Source organism: Durotheca rogersii (genome assembly GCF_024521655.1).
Source record: "Durotheca rogersii strain YMJ 92031201 chromosome Unknown GGS23scaffold_8, whole genome shotgun sequence".
Lineage (NCBI taxonomy): Eukaryota > Fungi > Ascomycota > Sordariomycetes > Xylariales > Xylariaceae > Durotheca > Durotheca rogersii.
This window is the reverse complement of record NW_026251239.1, coordinates 366306-394165: the sequence shown is the minus strand read 5'-3', so window position 1 is coordinate 394165 and position 27860 is coordinate 366306. Positions and strand designations below refer to the sequence as shown.

At 56.2% G+C, this 27860-nt stretch overlaps 9 protein-coding genes across 9 annotated transcripts; 4 read left to right on the top strand and 5 right to left on the bottom strand.

Moving 5' to 3' along the window:
* The first annotated feature begins 831 nt into the window (after positions 1-831).
* GGS23DRAFT_564906 (NAD(P)-binding protein) lies at positions 832-2655 on the top strand. Its single transcript, XM_051516171.1, has 4 exons — positions 832-1393; positions 1486-1733; positions 1836-2112; positions 2208-2655. Exons 1-4 carry the CDS (start codon positions 1354-1356, stop codon positions 2468-2470), a joined length of 828 nt encoding a protein of 275 aa, XP_051372382.1. The 5' UTR covers positions 832-1353; the 3' UTR covers positions 2471-2655.
* Positions 2656-4178: 1523 nt separating this feature from the next.
* On the bottom strand, positions 4179-5659 carry GGS23DRAFT_509667 (polysaccharide lyase family 3 protein). Its single transcript, XM_051514542.1, has 3 exons — positions 4941-5659; positions 4625-4883; positions 4179-4523 (listed from the first exon to the last, which is right to left on the bottom strand). The coding sequence occupies exons 1-3, from the start codon at positions 5369-5371 to the stop codon at positions 4431-4433; spliced, it is 783 nt and encodes a 260-aa protein (XP_051372381.1). The 5' UTR covers positions 5372-5659; the 3' UTR covers positions 4179-4430.
* Positions 5660-6776: 1117 nt separating this feature from the next.
* Positions 6777-8457, bottom strand: GGS23DRAFT_564899 (DUF427-domain-containing protein). The gene has a single exon (XM_051516170.1). It carries the CDS (start codon positions 8303-8305, stop codon positions 7436-7438), a length of 870 nt encoding a protein of 289 aa, XP_051372380.1. The 5' UTR covers positions 8306-8457; the 3' UTR covers positions 6777-7435.
* A 1202-nt stretch (positions 8458-9659) lies between these two features.
* On the bottom strand, positions 9660-12124 carry GGS23DRAFT_564881 (phosphatases II). The gene is made up of 2 exons (XM_051516168.1): positions 11207-12124; positions 9660-11120 (listed from the first exon to the last, which is right to left on the bottom strand). Exons 1-2 carry the CDS (start codon positions 11625-11627, stop codon positions 10111-10113), a joined length of 1431 nt encoding a protein of 476 aa, XP_051372379.1. The 5' UTR covers positions 11628-12124; the 3' UTR covers positions 9660-10110.
* Positions 12125-15844: 3720 nt separating this feature from the next.
* On the top strand, positions 15845-17224 carry GGS23DRAFT_509576 (uncharacterized protein). The gene is made up of 4 exons (XM_051514541.1): positions 15845-16292; positions 16344-16504; positions 16586-16980; positions 17047-17224. Exons 1-4 carry the CDS (start codon positions 15891-15893, stop codon positions 17076-17078), a joined length of 990 nt encoding a protein of 329 aa, XP_051372378.1. The 5' UTR covers positions 15845-15890; the 3' UTR covers positions 17079-17224.
* A 914-nt stretch (positions 17225-18138) lies between these two features.
* GGS23DRAFT_564861 (EF-hand) lies at positions 18139-19641 on the bottom strand. The gene is made up of 6 exons (XM_051516167.1): positions 19413-19641; positions 19296-19352; positions 19218-19233; positions 19007-19135; positions 18693-18902; positions 18139-18639 (listed from the first exon to the last, which is right to left on the bottom strand). Exons 1-6 carry the CDS (start codon positions 19518-19520, stop codon positions 18572-18574), a joined length of 588 nt encoding a protein of 195 aa, XP_051372377.1. The 5' UTR covers positions 19521-19641; the 3' UTR covers positions 18139-18571.
* A 1259-nt stretch (positions 19642-20900) lies between these two features.
* Positions 20901-22166, top strand: GGS23DRAFT_509444 (carbohydrate esterase family 1 protein). The gene is made up of 3 exons (XM_051514539.1): positions 20901-21214; positions 21271-21390; positions 21477-22166. Exons 1-3 carry the CDS (start codon positions 21050-21052, stop codon positions 22074-22076), a joined length of 885 nt encoding a protein of 294 aa, XP_051372376.1. The 5' UTR covers positions 20901-21049; the 3' UTR covers positions 22077-22166.
* Positions 22167-22696: 530 nt separating this feature from the next.
* On the top strand, positions 22697-25905 carry GGS23DRAFT_620449 (ATP-dependent DNA ligase; the record flags this gene model as incomplete). Its single annotated transcript, XM_051521105.1, has 2 exons — positions 22697-23329; positions 23396-25905. 2 exons carry the CDS (start codon positions 22697-22699, stop codon positions 25559-25561), a joined length of 2799 nt encoding a protein of 932 aa, XP_051372375.1. The 3' UTR covers positions 25562-25905.
* On the bottom strand, positions 25616-27429 carry GGS23DRAFT_509430 (aldose 1-epimerase). Its single transcript, XM_051514538.1, has 3 exons — positions 26906-27429; positions 26247-26836; positions 25616-26177 (listed from the first exon to the last, which is right to left on the bottom strand). Exons 2-3 carry the CDS (start codon positions 26768-26770, stop codon positions 25670-25672), a joined length of 1032 nt encoding a protein of 343 aa, XP_051372374.1. The 5' UTR covers positions 26771-26836; positions 26906-27429; the 3' UTR covers positions 25616-25669.
* Positions 27430-27860: the final 431 nt, after the last annotated feature.

Below are 27860 nucleotides of genomic sequence, written 5' to 3'. Positions count from 1 at the left end.
GGTCTCTTCGTTCTCTCGGCTCTTGCACGAAAGAAGAGAGATCGAGCGATCGACCAGGAATATAGTCAAGAAGGATACAGGCAGAAGCTGTCATACGGGGATATGGCCCCAGTGCCAATACATAGGTCATAAGAGTAATATTAGGCAGGCATCATACGAATAAGGTAATAAGGTTACCGGTACGGCGACCTACTGAGAGAAGTCCCAAATAAGTACGGATACTCACGGATAAAGGGTATACGGATGTAAGGGTATACAGGTATATTAAGGATATATATTCTTAGCTGGACGACTGACTAAAGGGGGATAGGGCTATAGCTCTTGGAGATCCCCTATAGAATTATTAGTTAAATTGATATCGCTCCGAACACTTCCCCACGTCCCAGGAGCGGTCGGATTATGGCGGCTTACTATTCCGGCTGGACCAAAGCCATGAGCACGAGGGGCGCGAATTGTAGTTTTCTCCTCGAGATAGCTAATATTAACGAATCGGCCGGTGGAATATTAGAGAACCCTATCGGCTAGGGTAATGGGAGGTGGCCCACCGCATACTGGCAACCTCGGTCTGTCGGGGGACGGCGTTCGGGCTGAAGCGTCGTCGCCGAGGCCGACATCCGGTATTAGCGAGTAATGCAGGTCGTGAGACTCCCACATTGCATAATCCAGCACCGCGTAATACGGCCTGCAACGTTATGACGGAAGATAACTGGACAACTTGCAACTGCCAGTGGCCCTTCGATACGTACATAATGGATAAGCAACTACCAGGTTTAGTTCCTTGACGTCTCGATTCCTATTAGAAGAACGAGAACAATTGTATAGGTATTTACAAGCAACAGGCAACCCCTGCCCTGCCTCATTCTGCGAGTCTACATTCACCCCCGTTCCGTTGGACTAACCCGTGACCCTCCTTGGGGCCTAGACACGATACGATGAATCCGTCTGTGATCTCGTTGGCCATTTGGATCGTACAGCAGATTTACCGAGGGAAATGTCGTCAGTATATGCCCGCATGGTCGAATGAGGGAATGTGGCTTCCAGTGTTTTCGCCTCACCGGCAGCGAGCGGAGGAGAGGCCGAAGTGTAGTATTAGGTGCCTCTGCAAGTCCTGGCGTGGGATGCGGTTCGGATCTCCCCTGCGGAGTATGTGGTAGGTGATAGATCGCGGGACAAGGTAAGTCCTGAAACTCATCCTACCCACCCCCTCTCCTCTTCTCCAAGCTACCGCCTATATATCTCGACTGGGAGACCCGCTCCAGGCTACCTGTAACGTAGGCATCTATCCCTCAACAAGCGGCCACTTTGCTCAAGTGTGTATTTCCTGCCCAGGTTTCATTCACTTTTGCGACCAAAATGCTCCTTATAACTGGCTATGCTTTTGTTACCGGTGGAGGTGAGGATCCGTTGCCTGTGCTGCATACCCAGACCACCCAAGCCGGGCTCGTCTTCCGTTCATAACTGCGAAAGCTGATGATGACGCTCCAGGGAGTGGAATATGCAAAGCGGTCTGCGAGGCCTTCGCTAAGTCCGGCGTAGACGGGTTGCTTGTAGCCGACATTAACCTCGAATCCGCTACCGGGACTGCCCAGGCGGTTAAGGCCCTGGCGACGAATCCCAACTTCCGCGCGGAGGCCGTCCAGATTGACGTAGCGAAGGAGGAATCGGTGGCGGCGGCTACCCAGAGGATGCTCGAGGTCTTTGGCCGAATCGATTACTGCGTGAATGGTGCTGGGGTGAGCGGCCCTCCCTTTTCCTTTTCAGATCGCGTGCGACCGACCGGTTGCGTATTCCGCCAAGGGCGCGGTTCTCACTGCCGATCTTAATCGCCCGCTCAGGTCGCTGGCAATTCCGCCCGTGTTACCGATTTCCCTCTCGAAGACTTTGAGCGCGTCATGGGGGTCAATGCCCAGGGGACCTTCATCGTCCTCAAGGTCGTCTTGGCCGCGATGGCGTCGCAGGAGGCCCACGTCATCGACCCGGCCCTCCCGGCACGAGGAGTTACGCGTGGGGCAATCGTCAATCTAGGCTCCATCGCATCGCACATAGGCATATCCGCCGCGGTCGCCTACGTCGCATCGAAACATGCCGTGCTCGGCATGACCAAGGTAGCCGGTGCGTGCTGTCTCTATTTTCCCCGTTTTCGTTCTGTCTATGGCCTAGAAACTGAGAAGTGCAACAATCGCGGCTGACGGTAATACGGCGTGTAGCTCTAGAAAATGCCAAGCACAACATTCGGGTAAACTGCTTGTGCCCGTCGTGGGTGGCGACACCGATGATAAATGCAGCGATGAAAGCGAAACCGACTCTTGAGGCATCAATACTGTCACAGAGCCCCCAAGGGCGTCTCGCATTGCCGGAAGAGATAGCGGACATTGCGGTTTTCCTGTGCAGCACGCACGCGAACTGGATCAACGGGAGCTCCTATGGTGCGGACGGCGCGTGGCTTTCCGGCTTCTCTTACAGTGGTTAGTGGGAGCATATCGTGTTGTCGCTTGCTACGCGACGGCGTAATCCTCGCTATAGGCCGCGACGAGCCAGCTAGTCGCGTACCAAAGAACCTACATTCTCATTAGGAGAGTAGGGGCTTGGCTTAGTTCGACCAACGGTCGCTATTCACGTAATATGACCAACAGATGCCTTTAGCCATCCTCTCGACGGGTTTGTGACGGTCGCTACGCCGGGAAAATGGGTGCCGGCGGTGATGACAGGAATTCCGGCCCGAAAACGGCCCCACTTCTCTCCGACTCTGAGCTCTGTGCCCGTAAACAATGACAAGGAAGCCCGTGCCATCGCACGAATCCGCCCGCACCTCGATTGCTAGCTACGACTACGGCTCTCGAATACAGTGACAGAGACAGCTGTGAAATCGCGAATCCTCGCTTCGAGCCACAGGTGAATCACGAAGCCGCAGTAGGAGCAGTCGATCTAGGCATAAAAGCCTCGGATATAGTTGGGCTTCACGTGCTTACTATCACCCTATCGTTAAGGATGGGCAGCATTTCGCGCGACAGGGCTATAGTATGGGCATGTCTAGGGAGACCCCGGGGGGCGGCGCCGAGGCCTTCCCTCGCTCATCCCAAGTTGCAGCTGTAAGACCTTGACGAATGTATGCAGGCCATGCGGATAGGGCCGTTAATTGGCCTCCCTGCAGCCACCGGCGAACACATCAGGTCTTGTGGCCCAATCACCACTCATGCGTCTGTCAGCCGGCTCCCATATCCGGTGCCCGGGTGTTCACCGATGAATATTATTAGTGCCCCGTTCTTTCGAGCGCCGTGCCTCAGTTTCACTGAATGTGTGAGCGGCGTGCTGTATCTCCAGTTGCATGGCCAAATCCTGGATCGCTGCGAGAGACACGTGATTCTGACCAGACTGTGCCTAAGATATTAGGTGTCGAGTCTTTGCTGCTAATATGTCTTTCAGGAAAGCATGCCCTATTACTATTACCACACTTCCCTAGATAGATATAAGAGGTAGCAGATGTCAACGGAAACGTAGTCGAAGTCTACTAGGAGGAGGGTGCGGGCGATGACGCCTTTTTGTTGGGTAGGCGGGTAAACCTCGAAGACAGCAAGCGGAGTGCTAGCAGAAAAGCTTGCTAGGACATTGCATCACAAATCCGGTGATGCGCCGAAATTAGGGTTCTTATCTCGCCGCCACGAGCTTCGCATCGAGACATGAAGCTAAAGCGACGAGGCATACCGTGCATGCCTCGGGAAAGAAATCACGCGAAGTCAATCGGGCTGGAGGGGCGTAAAGGGGTCCGCGACAGATATCAAGCGAAAAGCCGGAACGCGGCGAAGGCAACGCAAGAAATTGGGCGACGAGATGGACACGAAAAAATCGGCGAATACAGCGGAAGCGTGGAATAATAGGGGGGAGGTAATGCGTGCTTAACGTTTAGCTCGAGGAGGCTAGCTCGGAAACGGGGGTGACCGGCCGGCGACATGGGCCGGACGATACCCGCATGCGAAACTTGCCAGCTACAGGGGTGCATGGCTGCGTCTGTGCAGGCCTCCTAGCCGAGACCCGCTCGCGATATGGCCGACCCCTTCTATCGGGCCGGTTCCCTGCCTAGAACGTCTGGCGAAGCTCTCGGCGTGGGCCGCTTGGGAGCACGGGCGGCCGGGGGGGGGGGGTCAAGCTTACACGCTTCACGGTCTAGTAAGATATAGAGGTGCTGCTGGGCATAGGTATGTTCAGTGTTAAAAAAGTTATGTACATGAGAAGAGGCAGCTAGGCTAGGAGGCGAAGTAAAGAATCTGCTCGCAGTTGTTGCGGAAAGTCCTGCTCGCTTGCTCTCTTTTTCTTTTTGTTTCCTCAGTGCGCGTGCCGTAGCACTCGTATGGAGTAGCCTCGTAGGATGGCCGAGAGCATCGGGTGAGAAGCACCGGCGAGGATGCAGAGTTCGGCTCGGAGAGCTGCTCCGTTTAGCAAGCCTTGAGGGAGCTGTACTTGCAGTTGCTGCTGGGGCCGGACCTGAGCTTCTTGGGCTCGTTGCCGGGGGTGGTGCCCTCGTACTCCTGGATCAGGGGTTAGCGAGCCTGTCTTTCCGGCGTGCTCTCCGCCACTCCGCGGCGTAATGCTGTGGCGGAGGACTGGGCCTAGCCAGTGGATGACTTACAACGCAGATTTCCTTGACGGAGCTGGCGCAGGTCTTGCTGTCGATAGTGGCGATATCGCCCTTGTTGGAGTTGATGCCCACCAGGGTCTTGCCGTTGTACGCCTTGACGTTCTTCACCACGACGTTGCGCTGCCCCATCTTCTTGCAGTTGCCGCAGGAGCGGTACAGCTTCCCGAAGTCCACGGCCGTGAATCCGTCGATGGTCACAGTGCCCAAGCCGTTGTGCTGGATCACCTTGTCATCGGCACCGGTAGCACCGCTACACGCTGCGTTAGCTTCCGTTAACTCCGGGGGAGTCGCCTGGTTCGTGACTTACCCGCCCTTGACGCTAGCATTTCCATCACCCTTAATGCTCAGCGCGTCCTCGCAGACGGCCTTCCACCAGACGTTCTGGATCGTGCAGGAGCCCTTGCAGTGGACGCCCTCGATCTGGTCCGCGCCGATAATCGCGTTCTTCAGGGTAGCGCCCTCCTCGAGCAGGAAGACGGCGTCAGACTCGCCGCCCTCGGCCTGACCGGTACACTTGACGCCGCGTCCGTATGTCTTCAAGCCGCCGTCGAAAACCTTTCCGGCTTTGATGGTCTCGGGCTTCGTGTAGGTGACAGAGCCCTTGGACGCCGGGATAGGGAACGTCGCGCGCTTGCCCAGGGCGGCCACGGTGTTGGGAGTCACACCGTTTTCAGGCGCGGGCGTGGCGAGGACGGCGGGGGAGGCGCCGAGGAGGAAGAGAACGGACGTGAACTTCATGATTGCTGTGGGTGAGGGGAGTTGGCCTGGTAAGAGGACTAGTTACGGGGACTCAGCTGTCAAAACGAGAGAATGGTAAAAACGAGGGAATGTTAAACGAGAGAATAGTTAAACGAGAGAATAGTTAAACGAGAGAACGGTAAAGCTTAGCTTGCTGGAGCGAAAGAACAAACAAAGGGATACCGGCCGGGAGAGCCAGTTGATTTAAATAGGCACGATGAGCCGGGTGACTCGGGCGAGACAAGAAGCCGTCGAACAAGGCACCGAAGAATGTGGCCTTAGATCATGAGAGATACCCATTCCGACAGCTACTCTACGAATATCCGCCCCTATACGATGGTTATTCGATCCCCACATAATGCAACATCACCATCGCGTTTAGCAGGTGGATCTGTCGTCCTAAAGGCGATCTCGAGCTATCCTAGTCTTCCCCTGGTGATACCGCGGGCTCTTGCGCCAAGGCGGTACCGATCCACCCTGTAATTAGAAGACCGCCCCATTGCAGCCGCTCTAAGCCCGCGTATCTGCGGCAGCTCAGCAGTTGGTTGTAGTAATAATCAGTAAAGCCGTTCGAGACATGCAGAGTGTCTCGGTATGTGCTCGACGAAAACCCCGAGGCCGGGACACAGGACCAAGAAACACTTTGTTTGCACGACGAAGTCAACAAGTTATCTCGTGCCAAGTCCTATCCGAACCACGAGTAGTAGAACAGCGCGAGAAGCACTTGTGGATCTGCGGTGGGGCGATCCCGGCGGGCGCGTGGGAGATCTCCTTTTTGAGCCATGCATACGATCAGACGCTTCCGGCGCGAGGCTCACCGCGGCTACGCCCAGCTAGCTGCGTCAGGAGAGACGGAACAAAAGGGAGGGGAGGACTGGACCGATTCGAGCGACCACATCTCGACGTGTTGTGGTCTTGGGTGCGCCGGCTTGTTTCGAGCAGATTGTCTCTGTTCGAGACGATGCGGAGAGGGAAGTTCTAGCGAGCAGGGGTCGGTCCCCCTCCCTAATCCATAATCAGATGAAGCGCTACCGCCTTCGACCCCTACCGAAGCGCCAGGATGTCGAGTGGTGGAAAATTACCTACCTGCCTACACGGGACCCTTCTCCCAAAGCAACATACGACACACGATCAAAGTGCCGGGCACGTTACTGAACGGGATAGCGCCACATACGTATACGTGCATGTAAAAGGGGGTCTGGAAAAGTCCAACATGCATGAGAACTGCGCGTAATGTTCCCTTTCGAGAGACCGGTAGGCTACTATTACTAGTAACCCGTGCGGCTATCGTGTTCCTTATTACCAACAGCGGAGTTAGGGCTGGGACGTTTCAACGTGTCTGGGATATAACACGCCGAAGCTATCACGGTTGGGCAGACGTATTTAGCACTAGCGCTACTACGAGAGAGTATGAGAGCAGCAAAGATCGAGTTAAACTAATGCGAGTAAGTGACATTGCTCGTATTGCGAATCGACAGTTGCTGCATCTTCAGTTATACAACGCAGTATAGTCGGATAAACTAGGGGGGTCAACTGTTAACAGGGCGGCCTTAACTACATAGCACATACGGTGCATCTACACGTAATAAAGGGCATTCAGTATGCATATGCTCGACAGGGGGCCGGGATATAGGTATAGTAACACACTCACCCGGATTCATATAGGCTCAAGGTGTGGGTGGTACTCGCGCGGCGGAGAGACGTGAAAAAAAGCTGCTTACGGAAATCTGGGGAAAGGGGATCTACACTCTTGTTCTTTATCAACGTTGCACTGAGATGCCTTCACTGCCATTGGCGCGGATTTCACGGACGGTTTCTTCACGCCGGCAAGAAAAACTAGGATAAACCTCCGCCTCCGGACACTCCCCGTCGCCCGTCGCGCGGGGAAACAGGATGGGTGCCCAATTCCCGCGACACCGCACATATTAGTCACGTCGCGGGTGCAGAATTTTCCACAAATGTGAGTTGGCGAGCGGCACCAAGACCAACCTCCCCTATAGTAGCATTTACCTCTCCATCACGCACGCGCAGCTAACTCACCAAAGACCCCGCCCGCTCCGCTCCTCACGACCAAGGCGTCTTCGGCTTGGGCAGCACCTTGCCGTCGAGGATGATCTCCACGCCCTCCCTCTCGTGGTAGAAGCAGAGGTGGCCCGCGATCGGCGCGGATTCCAGGGTCGGGGTCTTGTAATACCAGACGAGGTCCTGGAACGTCTTCGTCGCCTTCGCCTGCTCCTTCTCCTCGCCCTCCTCGCCCTCGCCCCCACCCTCGACCTCGACGTGGTAGTAATTGGCCACGCCCTTGTACGGACAGGCCGTCGTGGTGGCGCTGTTGCGCAGCACGGCGCGGTCGACCGCCGTCGGCGGCACGTAGTACCGGCACGGCAGGCCGGTCTCGTACAGGTGGTGCGCGGCCGTCGTCGGCGGGACGACGAGCCGCCCGGCGACGCGCACGGCGAGCGGCCGCGCCGACGCCAGCACGTCGACGCGCCGGAACGGGTCCCGGGGGTGCACGTAGATCTGCGTGTCCTCCTCGAACCAGCCGTCGGCCGCGCCGAACTCGACGCGCACCCGGCCCGCCAGCTGCCGCGCGCCGTCCGCCTCCCCGGCGGCCCCGAACTCGTCCGAGAAGACTAGCACCCGGTCCGTGGCTCGGCCGCCGACGCGCAGGTCCGCCGTCGAGTAGGGGGGCGCGGCGGGCGAGGACGGGGGGCGTCGCCGGACGAGCGTGCCCGGGGCGAACGAGCTCGCGGGGAGGTAGTAGAAGGGGTAGTACGGGTGCTCCCAGACGAACAGGGCGTCGGTGCTATCGGCGACGTACGCGCCGTTGAACAGGACGCGGATCCGCCGGCCCGCAGAGGATAGGGTCTTGACCGGCCCGTGCTCGAGCAGCCGGCGGCCGAGATCGACGAGGTCCGGCGGGGGATTAGCCATGCTGTCTAGCTTCCGCTGGCGCTAGGGAAGGAGGTGGGGCGGTGCGACGGCACGAGGTGCGGGCTCGTGACGAGACGGATCTTGGCAGAGTCGATTGCTTGCCGGTAACACCTCACAAACGGTACACGTGGGCAGGACGGGGCGAGCGGACGATAGGCCAGGCTGGGGTTGTAGGTGTAGGACCCACGATGCGTGTGTTTTTCCGATCCAGAGGCAACTCGAGGGAAGTGAGAGACGTGAAGACGCGGTAACGCCAAGGGAAGAAGGCGGCTCCAGCCTTGATGTGGTGATCCAGTACCTCTGTCTAGGTGTAAGGTGTAAGCGCCAGGCCAGTCGCCATGTAGTGAAGAGAAGAGAAAGTCAGGTTTGCTGTCTAGATTGGAGGTTGGCATACAAGGCACCACATGATGTCATCGCACCACGTCGCCGGCGCCTGATTAGGTAAGCTGACGGGTTCTCGCGGTGGGGTAGTGGGAGGGACGGTGGACACCCGGTGTAGACCTGGGTGCATCTACGCACATGTCGTCGCACTTGTTGTCGTACTTACATAACTAGAATGCGCGTAGGTCGCTTGGTGATAGGTAGGTAATCTGTTCAGTGTAGGTTTCTATTGTTGGGTACCTCGCCCTGCGCGTCCCCACGAAATGCAGAATCGTCTAGAAGCACGCAATCGAAGCTAAGGCCCTGGCCATCCGCCACGCTGGGACTGCACACCTTGACGTAGCCGGTGGTTGACCGTGGGCGACGCGTAACTCGGATAAGTACCTACATTGTTTAGTAGGTACTGACTACTAGGTACCTAAACCCGGCTGATCCCGCTGGCGCCTGTTGGACGGATTCCCCACAACGTCCTCGCTGGTATCAGGCTCGGACCGGTGCTTCTCTCGCTTGATCCTAGTTGTCTAACTTGGTTGGGTATGTGAGGCTAACTTCGAGGCCGACTGCGAGGCCGACTGCGAGGTCGACCGCGAGCTGCGCAGGGCGGGGCGGGGTAGCTGTGTTGCGGGACATCCCTTCGCCTCCGACCTCGAGGAAATGAGGCAGGCTGCCTTGGTAGGACTGCGTGTGCATATGAGTCTGCTCTCGCCTGGGGCCTTTCCAGCCTTCGAGCAGACCCGCCCAGAGCCGCCGAATTGGGTATGGGAGCACCAACACTCAACCCGCCTAGCCAAGACACGGGTACGTACGTACCCATCCACGCGCACCCGTCCACGCGCACTCATCCCGGCGAGGCACACAAACACATGCGCGGGTGATTGGAGGCCAGAAAAGACAAAGTCGTAAGAGGCATGTGATAGCCACTAGGGCCTAGGCGCAGGGAGTCGTGCTGACCCCATGATAGGGGGTTGAAAGGGGGGGGAGAAGGGGGGGAGGCCGTGATTCGCAGAACGTAGGCCCCCCCGTGGTGGAAATCAATGATCAATGTGCTAAGTGTCTATGTGCTTCGTATTCCTGTATAGCAAACATGATGGGTATCTTGACTAACGTCAAACCGTGAAACGGCCCTGGGCCAGAATCCCGCCCCGAAGAATGCCTTACCGCACATCGATAGAGAGAATGTCTCCCCTGCGTCTTCGCTCTGGTTCTCGCCATACCCTTGTGAGGCGTACGGCAACCCTCCCGTGCCGCATCTCGCCCAAAACAAATCGATATTTTCCTATGTGCTCCAATGCTATGGTGACGGGTCGGCGAGCCTGATCGGCGAAGCCGTCCTCGCCCTCCCATGTTCCCTAAACGCCGTCGCGATGCTGTACTGGTTAACCTATACGCCCCGTCCTCTAACCCAGACCGTGCGGCTGGGTGCCTTACTCCTCGACGAGGTGGTCGACGAAGGGATCGTGATCAACCTCCAATCTCTTGGCGGCCGGCTCGTCCACGTCCTCCTCCGAGAGTCCGTGCTTGTCGAGCCACAGCTTGCGCAACACCTGGTAGATGAATACGTACTGTGTTTCTGCCTGCACCATCTGCTTGCGCTGCTCCCTCAGCGCGTCCACGGTCTGGAACACGATGTCTTCCTCCCTCTCCTTCTCGCTGCGGCGGTCTAGGTCGCCCGTCTCCACCTCCCTCATGAGGTGCTCGAGCGCGATAAAAGTTCCGCTCCGGCCGACGCCGGCCGAGCAGTGCACGATCCGGGGGTTGTCCTCGCTCGCGTTCTTCTCGCGCGACAGGCGCATGAGTTCGAAGAAGCTGCTGATGTCCTTCATGTCCGGGATGCCGAAGTCGGGCCACTTGCGGTAGAGCAGGTGCCAGACGGTCATATCCTCGTCGCGGCCGTCGACGTGGACGTTGAGCTTTCGCATCTCGATAGCGCCTTTCGCATGCTGCTCGATGCCGACGCAGCGAATCTCGGCTCGGAAACCGTCGCCGAATTCGTCATCCTCGCCCACGACCAGCGGTTCCTCCTTGAGGTCCGGGTAGTACGGAAAGCACTTCTCCATATGGCCCTCGTGCGTCTGGGTCAGCATGACAATTACGGCCGGGCTTCTCAGTTGCTCTACCACCATCCGCCAGACATGATCCATAGTCTGTTCCTTAGGACCTTGCATCGCAATATAGCGGTGCGGGGGGCGGCCCTCGGGGTTGATGGGAGAGTAAAGAGTGATTGGCGACGCATTTATGTAGTCAAACTGGCCCTCGGGCACTTGCAGCTTCACGCGATTATTCTCCCACGGCTGGATATTGGCGTATCGGTCCAAGAACTTAGCCTCGGGCGCGGTCACGCGAGCAAATCGGTAGCTGGGGGACGGGTTCTGAAAAGATTCCGAGATGCGAAAGCGCTCTTGCCATGCGAGCTCGTGGAACTTAGACTCGATCTCTGAGGGGGGGGGGAGTTGATGGTTAGCATGTCCATACCTGGGAGGGGGCCGGAAACTGGAGAAACGCCAGGGAGCATAGACGTACCGGGGCGAGACATGGCAAGAAACGCGGGAATCATGGGCTTCTCCTGGACGACAGCTGCGCCACCATCCTCTTTATCCTTGGTCGGTGGCGACACATTGGTGTCGATTGTGATGTCTGGATTTACGACCACCGGGGAGGCAGACACTGGTAAAGAGGCAGGAGGCGGCGACCGTGCTCGTTTGTGAGAACTTCGGAAGTGGAACGCCCGGAACGGGGACTTGGGGATCTGTCCCATCGAGCCATTGCGGGCTGGCTGCGAGTCAGGAATAGCCAGGCTTGGGGCTGACTGACGCTGCGCTACGGTGTTGATCTTTCTCTCCGCAGACGATTTGTCAGGCGGCGACCCCGCTCGAGTTGCTGGGGAGGATGGCGTGGAGGGAACTTTTCGGCTACGCCAGAAGCGTCCTGGAATATGGTCCATTGGGTCGGCAGATGACAACGACTCCGGGCTATGAGAAAACGGGTCAAGTTAAGGCAATATGGAGGGTGAATGTACGTGGGTTTGCGGAGTCACATCTGCGTGGCGATGGCTGCTGGCAAGGGTTGTGGGTGTGGCAAGCAACGGGGTGCCCCTCTGAAGGAGTTGTCGAGGCAGGAATGGCGTCTAGCAGGCTTGCACGGGAGCAGCGAGGATGAGGATATATCGGTACGGTGGGAAGAGACACAGGCCCGGGCAGGCGGACACAGCGTGGAGACAGGGAATGGCCTCAAGCGTGGCGTGCTGCGCAGTCCAGCTTCACGCGAGACAGGAGAAACTGCCACAGGATCAGGACCGCCAGACTGGACTAGCGGGTGCAATGGAGAGTTGTCGCGCAGTCATTGTCGGCCGACTAGAAGGCGGAACGGAGAACGGCATGTGTAGATTTGGGAGAGAAGCTGTTCTGGGGGCGGAACTCCAGCAGCTGGGGTCGGTGGTGGCTATGGGTAAGAAGAGCTTCTGGGGGGAGGGCGAAGGTAGACGTAGGTAGTTAAATAACGACGGCCAATAGCGGGGCGGTGGAGACGGATAGGTCACCTTGCGCCACCTGGCGCGACGCCCCGGGTACCTAGGTGAGGCCGGCACGCCTTGCCTGGGGACGTGTACCAGACATGTACCTACATAAGCATGTGTTATCCGTTCTCGGGCCCCTCTCGTAAAGGAGCTGGGTACCTGGGAGCGAAGGCGCACCGGGTAGATGTACCTACGGGAATACGCGCAAGTGCTGCACGAGGCTCGGATCTATCAATGTACACGGGACGAATGCGTAGGAGGTGATGAGGTACCTGACCTAATATTCAAACTTATCCTCGGCGTCATTCCCTTAGGTACCTAAGGCATCTATGTACTTAGAGAGGTAAGTACCTGATGCATTACGTGAATACTTACCGCCTCGTAGCAAAGCAGGGATGCCACCGAGAATTCCCCCACCAGCCTCCTCCGCGCTTTGACGCCTCAACACAATATGATCTCGCACCTACGTACCAACTCATATATTTATTACTCACAAGTTCACGCGTCTGTCCGTCTGCGTATGCTAATACGTTCAAGTGTTTCCACAGGTAAACACGGCCAGCCAGCAAGCCACAGCCGCCGCTCCCTCAGGGCAGGCTGGTGGCGAGACGCGTAGCGCGAGGCAGCCAAAGACGCCCTGTGTTCGGCACGCAGGAGAGGAGTCCACACAGGTATGTAGAGTCCCGGTCATCTCAGATGGCTATGATCACCAGCGGCGCAATCATGACCGATACGAGGTATGCATCTCTATTTGTCGTGCATCCACACCTCCAAAACCTGCACGTAGAGGGGTAGAGGCAGAGGCAGAGGCAGACCTCGAGGCGAGATCGCCCAGGACCTCCACGATCCACGCAGACTATCCCTATCACGGACAGAAAAGGTGGACAGCGTCCTCTAGCCGGGTCCTACGCGGTACCTACACCAGGAACGTACTATACTAGTATTTTCCCCATACCGTCATACAAGACCGCCCCAGCTTCGTAAGCAAGCCGATCCGAAACACGGTCCCAGCCAACGCGTCTCGCGCTAGAGTCCGCCATCAAGTAGGAGATCGCGCTGGGAATCTCGCCTGAAACGACACTCGGCCGGGGCCTGATCAACCAATAGAGCGACGCGGTCCCTTCCTATTAGCCGGGCAGATTCTTGGGGTAGGGAGAGCTGTGATAGGACCCGATGTAGAGTGCGTAGATAGGCACGCGAATATCCTGAAATGGTGGTACATAGGTAGGTATTGCGTCCTTGCTTCAGGTCTGGGACGGGGATAGTATGGACCGCTACAGACGCGGAGTCGCGTGCGCGGAGTCTGGCCTAAACCAACAACAGCCTCGGGATAAATTTAGCATGATATTCCCGCTTTTGCCCGTCCTACTACCAACACCGAACAACTTCTACTACGGGACTTCTCGACCTGTTGGTATTTGAGGGCGGACCTGGTATCAACTTATACATCCTGTAACTTCCGTAGTCATCTCGCCAGCGTTAAACACCGCCGTACTCGCCTCGGCTTCTCCTACTCGTCAGTTACCTGAATATCGATCTGAACTTGTCGCCTTCTGCCATATTGCCTCTAGCTTCTCTACGTGCACAGGCATACATAGTCGAGCATCTGTCTGCTTACCTAAGCTGTTCAACAAGTATATCTAGCCAAGAGAGAGCTTATCACGACTAGTGGACGAGACTCGTAATGGGAAAAAGCTTATGTGAAGATGAAGCTATCTATCTATTATCTCCTGAACTAAACGAGTCATCTAAAGCTTAAGCTAATCTCCTATTGAAGCCTATAAGGCTTATATAAGCTCCGTAATCGGTGTCGGAGGATGCCGTGGATGCCGTGACAGAGCTCAACTTTCACCATGCCTTCCAGCCAAACCACCAAGCGACAACATAACGGCTGCTCATTCATTCGACGTATAACCATCCCGTCCGTCACTCCGAAGCCCATTGATAGACGATTTCTCACCATGGCATTGAATAAATAGGTAGGTAGTTAAACCGTCAGTTCTTCAATTTCTTCATCGATACCATCCGTACAATGGTCATGAGCGAATGAAGCGTGTATTGATAGGGCAAGACTTCGATCTCACTTTCGGTCCACAGCTCCTGAGCTAAGCCTCCACCACGGAACAAGCGCCCGAGGTTGGTCCCATTGCCGATACCAACCCTCAAATCGGGTCACGAATCCTTCGGCAATTCTATCGGGTTGTCCTGAGGCAGGAAATTGTTCTTCCTAGGCATCTCAGCTTGCGCGGCCGGAGACACCGATCCTGGCTCTACATCACAGTCGGCAAGAAGCGGCTTTGCGAGACCGTCTTGAGGGGAAATGACGAGCCTTGGCTGCGAGTACTCAAGAGTCTCGGCTGTCGTGGATGCCAATGAGGCGCCTCATTCACGGCCCGAATCATAAGCAACACTACGTCAATAGCTAGCCTACGGGAGCCAAGTGTCCGGTTGACTAGGTTTGACCCGCCGTTCATCGTCCGTGTCGAGCACTCCCTGCTATGGTTCGCGAGGAAACCTTTCGCGGAATTTTCGAGTCAGGAATTGGTAAGTCCTTAGATTGCCTACGTAAACTCTCGGCTGCTTTTTGAGCACAGATTGTCCAGCAGAGCGTCGATGGCCATCATTCCATGCCGACTAAAGCGATTGCATAAGGTTGGCCCGCCCTGGGAACAAGCGCCACGTCCTCCCTTCGACCGTTACAGAATATTCTAGAGAATACCCACAGAATCGAGTGGCCGGATACGAGGAATGCCGTTTAACGCCGAGTCCGCCCTACTATAAGGGCCAAGAAATCCAACTGTGGATATATAAACCTCGTGGGTTGGGTATCCCATCTTTAGACGGGTGTCGGCATATGGTAATAGTCCTATATACATCGTAGCTATCGAGGGCAAGCCAACGCTTCAAAATGCTACAGGCCACCGGTGTCACCACAGGGGAGCGACGGAGAATTATTATGACATCAAGGGTCGTGTGCCGATAGAGAGCCTCCGTTTTGTTCTAAATATGGCCTCTATGAATGTTTACCTCTTTCCCAAAAGCTCGGGGACGATGTCAAGAAGGTCGTGAGGCAGGATTTAGGCGAGAGAAACCCGGGAGTAATGACAGCATACCTTGAATCTCCCGGCAAAACCACCAGCATCCCCCCTGACGCCTCTTCTTCCATTCGTGCGCAGATGCCTGGTATCAGTTACAAGAAGATCCCATCCCGCTCGCTTGCTCTCTGCTGGGTCTGATTGGCCCTAGCACTCCCTGGTCGACTGCCGTCTCGCGCCAAGTTCAACTTCAGGGCCGATTCATTGCTTTCGTGAAGACGCTCTGAGAATTCCAAATAGGACAAATCTACATGAGGTTGGGCAGCGTCTCATGTGATGCTGAGGGGAGATGATAGTTGACGAACAGAGCAGTGCGGGGGTGGAATTCCCGAAAGGGGTGGCCCAACGCCGCGCCTAAATGAAATAAATGAAAGGAAGGCGACGGTGTAGTGAGAAAGGGGAATAGTATAATCTATTTACGCCGGGTCGTGGGTGGCCAGTCGTCGGCATGTCGTTGCGGTAGGGGGTTGATCTAGGCATGGCAGTAGTACATATATGTACGGTTGAGCAGTAAGACACTGCCCTTCTCTTTTTTTAGACCTCACCGTCATCGCTGTGAACGCATCGCTAAACTAAGGTTCTCTTACCATCTCCAAAGATGAAGTGGCTTTCTCTCACTCTCGCGCTCGCGGTGCCTTCCGAGGCCGCCCTCCGGTTCGGATGCTCGACGCTAACCATTCAGCGTCTCGACCCTCTCGTCGAGCCCGGCGCGGCTCCGTCGGCCCATCTCCACCAGATCGTCGGTGGGAATGCTTTTAACGCTACTATGACCGGCGACGTCGGCGCGAGGGGCACCTGTACGACATGTACTTTCTCTGAGGACTTCTCCAACTACTGGACCGCCGTTATGTTCTTCAAGCACACCAACGGCTCCTACAAGCGTGTCCCCATCATGCAGAACGCCGCCCTGCCTGACGGCATCAACGGTGGCATGACCATCTACTACACCCAGCAGGACTTCTCCTCCAACGGCAACCAGAAGATCACCGCCTTCAAGCCCGTAAGCGTGCCGGCGAATCTGAGTGTCTGTGTGGTGTGTTGACAGTACTAGGGTTTCCGCATGACCGTTGGCAGCCCGACCTCGACGTCCAAGTACGGCCCCGGCCTGAAGTTCGTCTGCCTCCAGAACAAGGGAACCCGATTCCCCGAGCTCGACGACTTCCCCACACGGCCCTGCGCAGGCGGCATCATGACCGTCCACCACTTCCCCGCGTAAGTAGCCCTACCCTCCCTAGACACCGCGGGCCCTCCTCTCGCGGCGTGGTACCGGCAGGTCCGCTGACCTCCGCGCAGCTGCTGGGATGGCAAGAACCTCGACAGCCCCGACCACCAGTCTCACATGTACAACACGGTCAAGGACGCGTTCCAGAACGGGGGCCCGTGTCCGGCGTCGCACCCGATCCGCGTGCCGCAGGTCGCGTACGAGACGCTCTGGGACACGACCCAGTTCAACAATATGTGGCCCACCGACGGCTCACAGCCCTTCACGCTCAGCTACGGCGATAACAAGGGCTACGGTACCCACGCCGACTACGTCTTCGGCTGGAAGGGCGACACCCTCCAGCAGGCCATGGACTCGTCTTGCATGTTCAATGCCTGCGAGAACGGCCGCCCGCTCAAGTCCCAGGGCGTCGCCGCCATGAACGCCTGCAGCGTCAAGAGCACCGTCAACGAGGATATCAACAACTGTAAGCCCGCTCCCCCGACTCCCTGACCGAGGATGGGCCTTAGGCTAACCACTCGTCGTGTTTTAGGGCTCCCCGCGCTCCCCGGTGGCATGTATTAGATGGCAAAAAGACGGGAGGCTTGATTTTATCGTTTAGAGCTGGTGTTCTTGGACCTCGTTACGCACGCTCGCACACCTTTCATTGAGACAAGATATCACCATGTATCAGCGACTGGGTGCGGCGCACAAATCTGTTTTGTGTCAGGGAGGGCTGACTTTCAGGGGGAGGGGGAACCCACCTAATAGCGGCGAGGACGTCGAGTTACTGTTGTCCGAAGATCCCCTTTGAGACAGTTAATTAAAATTGTTTATGCGTGGAAATGCTTCTCACAATTTCTCGACGTGATGCCTAGTTATCATCCCTGCATTTAACTCGAGCGAGCAGACTAATATGTGCTCCTCTTGGAGTCTTTCGTCCGAAGGGCTTGTCAGCTGCGTCCTTAGTCGTCCGCCAATAATGTGATAACATAAGAGCCGCAACGATTCCCTAATCATTCTAGCAACACAAGAAGAAAAGGTATCGCGGTACTGGTCAGACTAATATACCTACGAATCCGTATCCGTTCTGACATAAAAAGATAAAGTTATCAGAGGCGTATGCCTATGCGACAATGTTGTATTAAATACCTGTAATTACTAATTAAATCATTAAAAAGTAATGCTTACTTTAGGCGGTTCTTAAAGGAGTGGCTCACACAGCGGTAGGTTATCGTATACCTGTAGAACTATCCACTTTCTAACACTCTGCCACATCATTTTGCCTCCCGTCCTACTTCCCATTCAAGGCAAGATGGATAATCAAGCCTGTGAGAAGCTGAATGGGGAGAATGTCCTGCTCCCTACCACCATCGTTTAAGTCAGGCCTCGCCATACCGCTGCGTGTCACGCGTCACCGCCTAGCCAGATTCCTCGCTGGAAACTCCCTCCCCGGTAAACCGGTGTGATCGTTGCCCTAATTTCAGGGTTTTCCCTTTGGAAACTAACAGTACTAACTGTAAGGACAATAACATACCTAGCATCCCCCCTCAACCTTCGTTTGGCAACCTAGACCCCAGCTTTTCCCGTGAGACAGCATATATTGATGACTGGCTAGATTGCCTCCATTCTAGCCCCTTACCTGGTCGTATTTACGATTCTCCTATAGAGTCTACCTAGGACTGCCGTAACCCACATATTACTCAGTAATGCCAATACCAGGCTATTCAATTTGCATAAACAATCTCTTACAACAGTAAGACCAACTCGTGAACCTTGTCCTCTGCCTCGCGGAATAATAGACTCCAGGAATCACGGTCCCCGTCCGGGTAGCTCTGCTGATTTTGCGGGAGTCGACACAGTCTAGCACAAACCCACGCTATTATCCTCAGAAGAGATCCCGGTATTTGAAGACGAAGTGCGAGCTTTCCCAGTCTTAAATTGATGGAATGGAAAAGTTCCGGCGTCACCAGTGGCATAATTATTTGCGTGTTTGAGTAATTCAATTAATTCGAGGCCATTGTGGAAGATACCAGTCACTCTTCCTATTATTATCACAAAGTATTACCTCGAGTTCCTCATTGATACCCGCTGAGGATGTCATCCTCGACGTTCCTGTTACGGATAAAGTTCAAGAACTCCTTGTCTGGACTCTAGTCAGCGAGGGTCCTCTCGCTGGTCCTTCGTAATTCAACTTACAGCTGATTTTCCCTTCGCCATCCACACTGTTCACCAGCTTCTCAACCTCCACATCGGTGACCGAGTCCCCGAGATCCGCCACCAGTTGCCGGAACTGGCTCTGCGTGATCGACCCGTTGAGGGACGGCTCGTACTTCTTCCACGCGCGGGCATAGTCCTCGTCTTCGTCTTGCGGCGGGTATGGCTGGCCAGTCATCATGGTGATAAACTCTGTTGCATGGAATCAGCCCTCGACGTCTCGCACTCGTCGCGGCATTTCCCTGTGCCCCCGTGTCGCATTGCGATAGGGAGCTTGTAGGATGGATAGTACCTACCATTGAAGTTGATGGTTCCGTCGCCGTCGAGGTCAACGTCCTTAATGATCTGCTCGACCTCTTCCTTCGTTGGCTGCTTGCCCGGGCTCTGAGACATCACTTTCGCAAACTCCTCGGCAGTGATGTTGCCTAGTTGTCCCGTCAGTAAGGAGGCCAGACTTGTTTACTGTTATCGGGTGTCTAGGCTCCGGATAAGAGCAGAGGCACTAACCGCCCTTGTCGGTATCCTACGACGTGGTTAGACGGATAGCTCGTCCTATCTGCGGAAGTGAGTCTGTGAAGTACTTACATAGGAGTCGAAGAGATCCTTGAAGACTTGGATCTCCTCTTTCGATAGGGCTCGTGCCTGACATACCCATCAGCGAATCTTGGCTTAGAGTCTCCGGTGTGGCGACGTAGGACTCACCATTTTCCTTTTCCGGTCCGCTTTGAGATGGTTGTGTATAGCAGGTTTTAGCTCGGTCTGTATAATTGTCGGGAAAAGCTTCGAATGACGAGAGGCTCGTAAAAACATCTACAAGATGATGTTTAAATAGGCGTGTCGCCATGGCGCTGCAAAATATGGAGTCAATGCGCTCGGGTTAGGGGTGGACCCTGGCATGAAACTAGCTTGTGTTCCAGGCAAGGAATATTTCGTGGCCAGCATGGCCGCTACAGGGATTTATGGACCGTAAAATCGGCTCGACGACAATCAACGCACAATTCGGCTTCACCATCCCTAATTCTTCTCCTTGGCGCCAAGAGGCAGGGGGAGGAACACGTTTTGTGGGGTCGTGAGTATATATAAGAAGCTATAGGTGTTATAATGCATACAACTGTAGTTGTCGTGAGCCCTTGGACAGGTCATCTTCATACCACGGATTCAACTACTCCCAACTTCCGCAGATCGCTCTCATTCTTGGGAATTCCTTCGTATTCTAGCATTTTATCGTCTTCCGCATCATCATAAAGGTGACGGTCGAGTGCGTCAATCCATCTGAAGGTCTTACTGGTGATCACTATTTTCTCTACGAAAGAGACCATAACTATACAGGACTCAATAACGGGAAATGTGCCTACATAAACACAAGAAAGAACGAGGTTGGATAGTAACAGGGACTTCTTTTATTGTAGTAGACTTGCTCTCTCAGCCTCCTCCAGAACTCGGAGGTATCACCTAGAAGGGCGGGGAAATGTTTCAGCGAGACTGTATTAAAATGTGACTCGGAAAGAGATATTTGAACCTATATCACCAAATGAGAAGGCAGTGCCTTTCGTTTTCCTCCATTAAACAGCATCTAAACCATCAAATAGAAATTGTCGCAACTCCCTTAAGTACTTATAGGGCTGTGTAGAGAAATGTGCTAGTTCGTTGATGAACTGGGCGGATTTTGGAAAATCACAAGCTGAGGAACGAGATATGCCGGTAGTCACCACGGTGAAGACTCTTCCGGTTAATGAACCAGAATGGATTCCGTGGTGCAAACGTAAGCGACGATAATGAACCGAGCCAACCGAAAGATAACATCCAGTAGGAAGTCAACGGGTTCGATTTGCCTATAATTGTAAGAATTCACAGGTTTAAACGAGGCCTCGTTCAGGTTTCCGGGCCTGAAAGGAGCATATTGGCGAGTTTGGGCGGTTTCCGGAAGTTGTCACTCTCGGCTACGCAACACACCCCAATGCGGTTCTTCTGACCGGCACTTTAGCACGCTTTTTGCGAACCGAAGGCGGGGATCTGAGATTGGGTTAAATGAGAAGACTGGGATCCTCTAATGGACCTGGTTACATCGAGACCTGCCACACCTCTTGGCTGTCCCTGTATGGATGGACAGACAATTAGCCGACGGTAGACCTCGGGCCACGTAAATGGGTAATAAGTGTCTATTCCCACTGCCTCTGGAGTATTTAAGTTAGTACTGGGCTTCGTTATCTGTTCACACTATACTCACCGTCTGGTATATCAATACTGGCGGTGTAAGCCCGTCTGCTGGTCTGGTCCAACACGATTTATATCGTAAATCACCTTAGAGCGAAGCCCGCAGGCCTAGAACTATTATCAAAATGCGTGGACCTACCATCACCGGCGTCTTAGCCGCCTTACTCGCGTCCCCGAGCACCTATGCCGCCTTGACACAGATCAGTAGCTGGGGACAGAACCCAACGAATCTGAATATGGCGGTCTATATGCCAGCTAAGTTGGCTGAGAGGCCCGCCATCATCCTGGCTGTAAGGTTCAGCGCTCCCCAATGTTTCAGTCACCCACAGGCTCAAGGGATGAACAGCTACACTACTGCGGCGGGACGGGCCAGGCGTACCATCAGACGGCAAATTACGACCGGTACGCAGACGCGAAGGGATTCATCGTGGTTTATCCGACTACGAACAAGGATAGCAACTGTTGGGTGAGTCTGAGCCGGGAAGGCTAATAAGTGCCGTTTCACCCCCGCGCTATCAGGGCCCCGCGCTGATTCGGCTGTATTTACTATAGGATGTCGCTTCGAAGGCATCCCTCACGAATAACGGGGGAGGCGATAGCACCGGCCTGGTCAACATGGTCAAGTACCTGACCGAGAAGTACAACGCGGACCCAGCGCAGATCTACGCGACGGGCGCGTCGTCAGGATGCATGATGACGAACGTGCTGCTGGCCGCGTACCCGGACGTGTTCGCTGCCGGGTCGTGCTACTCGGGGGTAGCGGCGGGATGCCTCGCGGGCTCGCCCGGGTCGAGCCCGCAGAGCGCGGATCCCAAGTGCGCCAGCGGCCAGGTCGTCAAGACGGGCGCGCAGTGGGCCGAGCAGGTCCGGGCCATGCACCCAAGCTTCAACGGGTCGTACCCGCGCATGCAGACCTTCCACGGCGAGGCCGACAACTTCGTCGACTACAAGAACCTCGCGGAGCAGCTCAAGGAATGGTCCGCCCTGCTCGGCGTCGAGTTCGCCCGCAACCAGACCAATACCCCCCTGTCCGGCTACACCAAGATCGTGTACGGCGACGGCACCAAGTTGGTCGGCTACTCCGCCCGGGGTGTCGGCCATATCGTGCCTCCGCGCCCTCAGCTTGACCTTGAATGGTTTGGTCTAGCGTAGTGATCGGAAGATCTACGGTTGCGACCAGGTGCTTCGCCAAGTGGGAAAAGGGGGCTGGGTTCGGTGGCCCAGGCGCTCTAGTGCCCTGAAATATTGTCGTTCTCGTGGAAAAAATTAGGCACCTAGGTTGCTACTTCGAAACCAACCCCGTGTCACTCGTCGATTGACTGCATTCTTTATTTATACCGGAAGGAGGTAACTCTCCCCGTGTGGCGTTTGGCGATATGAGATGACTGAATGCCACTCAGGGCATGTCGAGGACAGAATGATTATGTAAGTGTGCAGTTGGAATTGAGTATTGTATGACGCGCCGCGGCATGTCATACATGAGCACGTAATCCATACACCTGCATCTTTTATCTGCATATATGTCGTAACAGGGGGTCTGACCGTCAGTTGCTGACATAATACCTGTGTCGTGCAATTTCCCGTAGTGTTGCCTACTGGGCGAGTTCCTACCTAAACATAACAACGACATGACCATCCATGGAGATTGTATGTGTTCTTAATTTGTGCACGACACCCCCAGTTTATTCACATACGAATGAAGATACAACAGGAGACCGAAAAGAAGGGTTGTTTCCTCAACTCGTCGTCCCTGGCTACTCGTCAGACTACTAATGTCTAGCCCAGCGAAGAAACGCAAGCTGAATAGTGCACAGCCTTCGCGGGGTCTGGAATACTTCTTTTCGAAGCAAAAGCAGAAGGATGGCGGCGGTCTCAAATCGGAGAAGGGCCCCGAGCCTAGCAGTGTTGCGCTCGAGGACCGCGGAATGACGGATGAGGAGCTAGCCCGGAAACTCCAGGCTGAGTGGGACAGGGAGGCAGAAATAGCCGGGCGCGACTCCATATCTCTGACATCTAAGCCTATAGTCACCGATACGCACGACTCCGAGAACAGCCGGGGGGCTGTTGGCATCCAGAAACAGGCACTACCCCCTCTTATGGCAGCTCAAACGGAACCGGCTAGTAAGGGCAAAAACACGCTGTCTTTACAATCTGTGGCAACCTCCGCGGACGGAGTATCAGACTCCGTACCGTTTGATGAGAGCCCTCTGACCTTCGACCCCGCGCAGTATATACCGCAACTGAGGGAGCATTGGGAGCGTGACGGAGGAGACGCGTCATATGCGCTCCTTACGCGCTGCTTTGTCCTCATCAACGGCACGTCTAGCCGAATCAAGATAGTCGATACGCTGGTCAACTGTCTACGCGTGCTCATAGAAGGAGATCCGGAGAGCTTACTCCCAGCGGTAAACCTACCTCCCCATAACTCTAGCTTCTCATTAGAGTGGCTTGCTAATTACTCACTGCACCAGGTCTGGCTAGCTACGAACTCCATTTCGCCCTCATATGAATCGCTAGAGCTAGGGTTGGGCGCCTCAGCGATCTCGAAGGCGTTGAAGAACGTTTGCGGGTTGGACGCGCGCTCGCTGAAAGCTATCTACGACAAACACGGTGACGCCGGCGACGTCGCCTTCGAGGCCAAGAAGAAGCAGAGCTTTACCCTGCGCCGGCCCAAGCCACTAACGATCAAGGGAGTCTACAAGTCCCTCGTCAAGGTGGCCGGCAGCCAGGGGCCGGGCAGCAGCGAGGCGAAGCAGCGCATTGTCGACCGCCTCCTGCAGGATGCCTGCGGCGGCGAGGAGAGCCGCTACGTGGTCCGCACTCTGTGCCAACACCTCCGCATAGGTGCGGTTAAAACGACTATGCTGATAGCCCTGTCGCGCGCGTTTCTGCTCTCGCGACCCCCCGGGGCAGACTTCCCCCTGAAGTCCGTCGACGAGCTCCGGGCGCTCAAGAAGGAGGAGCTGGCGGCGGTATGGGGCCGGGCGGAGGAGATCGTCAAGGCGTGCTTTGCACGGCGGCCTAATTACAACGACCTCGTGCCGGCGATGCTCGAGATAGGCGTATGTGACGAGCTCCTGGTGCGGTGCGCCCTGCTGCTGCACGTGCCGCTGCGGCCGATGCTCGGCAGTATCACACGGGACCTTTCGGAGATGCTGACGCGGCTGTGGGGGCGCGACTTCGCGTGCGAGTTCAAGTACGACGGGCAGCGGGCGCAGGTGCACTGCGATGAGCGCGGTCGCGTCTCTCTCTTCTCGCGCCACCTCGAGCTCATGACGGACAAGTACCCGGACCTCGTAGAGATTGTGCCGCGGATCCGCGGTGGCGGAGTCGACAGCTTCGTGATGGAAGGCGAGGTCGTCGCCGTCGACCGCCGCACAGGTGAGCTGCGGAACTTCCAGACGCTGACCGGCCGCGCGCGCAAGGATGTCTCCCTTGGAACCATCACCGTCGACGTGTGTCTGTTTGCTTTCGACCTCATGTACCTCAACGGGCAGCCATTGCTAGACCGCCCGTTCCGCGAGCGCCGGTCGCTGCTGCGGTCGCTGTTTACCGAGGTCCCGCACCGGTTCACCTGGGTCCGCAGCCTCGACGCCACGTCACAGGACTCCGAGGCGGTGCTCGACTTCTTCAAGCAGGCCACCGATAGCAAGTGCGAGGGAATCATGGTCAAGATCCTTGATAACTTGCCCGACAGCCTCGACACTCCTGTTGCTGGAACCGAAGTGGGAGATGATCCGGAACGGGGGGATGGTTCAAGTAAGCCCTTAGCTCTACCGAAACCGAAAGGTAAGAAGAGCAAAGTGAAGGCGAAGGCGAAGGAACCAGCTACTGCTATTACTACTACAACCGACACTACATCAACTAGCGGCGGCGAGAATAACAAGCTACCGTCCACACCCCCGCCACCATCTTCGTCACGCCGTAAGGCCCTCTTAGCCACGTACGAGCCGGACAAGCGACTGGACTCGTGGCTGAAGGTGAAGAAGGACTACGACAGCAGCGCGTTCGAGACGCTGGACCTGGTTCCCGTAGCGGCGTGGCACGGACAGGGCCGCAAGGCGCGGTGGTGGTCGCCGATCCTAATGGCCGTGCGCGACGACGCCACCGGCGAGCTCCAGGTCGTGTGCAAGTGCATCTCCGGCTTCACCGACGCCTTCTACAAGGCGAACCGCGAGTTCTACGACGACTCTCGCCTCCTCTCACCATCTCCTGCCCCGCCTTCTGGCTCCGAAGAGGGCGAGGACGAGGGCGGCCCAGAGGGTAATACCGATGGGGCAGACCGCGACGGGAACCGCATCAATGTCCGCCGCGCGAAGCCCGGATTCGTCGGCTACGCGGGCCCCGAGCCCGACGTCTGGTTCGAACCCCAGGAGGTCTGGGAGATGGCGTTTGCCGATGTGACCCTCTCGCCGATCTACACAGCGGCGCTAGGCCTTGTGAGCCTCGACCGCGGCCTCAGCCTACGGTTCCCCCGCTTTCTGCGCAAGCGCGAGGACAAGAGCATCGAGGAGGCTAGCACCAGCGAGTTCCTCGCCGCGCTGTACAGGAAGCAGGAGGCTAGGGCCCCGCCGCCGCCGCTGGCAGATGGCAGTAGAGCGGTGGAGGAAGAGGCGGATGAGCGGGACGATGAATAACTTGGGGTAAGCGGAGGCACTGGCTCCATTAAGCATGGGCTTAGCTTGTCCCTGGACAGGGTAGGCTAGCTATCTATTGTGAACATATCCACACACACGGCCCCCCGGCTACTCCTTCCAAGCCTTGTACACAATACGGGCGCCAAATTTCTCGCCCTTTTTCAGCAGCACCTGATTCCTCCAGTCATCGACGTTGATGGCGTTAACGAAGCGGCTCGGCTCGACGCAGAAACCGCTCCGGGATCCGCGGGCGGGGAGGCCAGCGATGGCGGGTACATCGATCCATTTGCCTGTGTAGAACTGGTAGGCCGGCTCGGTACTGAGGACCTCGAGGTGGACGCCGCTGACGGGGTGGTGGGCCGTGACGAGCTTGGTGAGCGGCTGGGCGCGGGTGTCGATCGGCACCTCGCTCGGCGACGCCTTCGGGTCCACGACGAAGCAGTCGTCGAAGTCGGGTTCCTGGACTCCCAGAGTGAAGGGTGTCGTCGTGGCGACTTTGGTGTACAGCGTCGGGCCGGTGGTCGGGATGCCCCATTCGTCGAGGGGTAGGTAGGAGGCGCTGGAGAGCTGGACGACGGTCCCGTCTATCGTGGCGCCGCCTGAGAGGTTGAAGTATCTAACTCGGCGTCAGTTTCTCCCGCCAGGCACAGCGTACTTCGCTTATATGTAACGGTGGAGACCGTACGAGTGGTTGGTCATGTTGATAACCGTCTCCTCGGCGCCGCCCACAAGCTCAGCCTCGTATTCCTGGCTCAAGACGGTGACTTCTTTGCCGTCCTCGGTGATCTTGCCCGCCGTGTAAAACACTTTAACCGCGACCTCTCCGGGGAATCCCTGGTCGCCGTCCTCGCTTGTCAAGGCGAACTCGACGGTCTCGCCGCCCTTTAGCTCGCCGCTGATGCCGGGAATAGTCTTGCGCACGCCGACGGGCGTCGGTCCCTTCCAGATGCGCTTGCCCCAGCCCACGTCACCGCCGTGCAGGGTGTTGGGCCCGTTGTTGGCGACGAAGCTGTAAGACTTGCCGCCGTTGATGGTGATCTTGGCGCCGGAGATGCGGTTCGCGACGCGGCCGATGGTGGCGCCGAAGTGCGGGCTGTTGTGAGCGGCGTAGTCTTCCTGGGTCGGGAATCCCTGGACGATGTTCACGCCGCCGACCTTGAAGGATTGGATGATGGCGCCCAGGGGCACGAAGGCAATCTCGTCTGCCATGGCGGATGTAGCAATTGCAGTATCGACAACAGTACGATGCTAGTATTCGGTAGGTACTTTCTCCGCCTTCGAGCGAGCAGGGTACCTCGGGTTATCTAGTTGGCAATTCGAGGGAGGGCTCGTAGATATAGCTACCTAGAGAGGATGGGAATTGTCCACTCTCGGTTGCGCCGGCCATTCAGGCTATATATGAACAGTTCACGAGACATGAGGTGACGGAGGGGGACGGATTGGGTGCGATGCGGAGAGAGGGAGCGAGCTCTAGTGCTTTTTCTTCGTGACGTAGGTACATCGACAAGGACATCCCACCGCGGGTCTCGTTCCCCTCCATGCCTTAGGTACCATCTATCCAAGGTACCTCGGGCCAATTCCGTGACGGGTAGCCCGAGACTTTGGTATGGTACCTAGCTCCTAAGATACCGATCTGTTATTCTGCCCGCAATAAGAGGTAACCCACCATGAGAGATGAGGTACCTGTAATGGTAGCGGACGTTATTGTTAGGCAAGGTTCGGTACCTGTGGCGATGAAAGCTTCAGGTACTTCCTAAGCAGGTACCTACCTAAGGATAAGCCATGAGGAGTTGTAGTGGGGTAATACGGCGGGGTAGGGGAAATCCATCCCTGGCCGGTGAGGTGGGAACCCGATCACTCCGCCGAGCTCGCTCGCCCCGTGCTAACTACTTATATGTAGACAGCCCGGTGTTTTCCCGCTGGTAAGGGGGTGACGCTCAAGGGGCTGATTCCTCCCGTGTCCCTCCTGCTCCGCCCTGCTCGGCTGCGAATACCAGCGGTGAGCGACTCATGTCGAGCATGGAACCGGAAGAGGGGGTTCAGATTACCAAGATGGACTAGCCACCCTCTTTGGGAGTTGGGTAGAGTAGAAGTCGTCGATCTCTCTCTGCCCTACACGCGAGGAAGAGCAGGGGTGAGAAGATGCGCAGCCAGGATTTGTAACGGCTTATTCTGATATCGCAGAACACCTTGCACGTCGCCGGATTCTAAGTCAGGATTCCGGGGCATAACCAGAACTCGCACAGCCCCCTCGTGGCAGGAAGAGAACTCGCTGGAAACATGCTGCTACCTACATAGA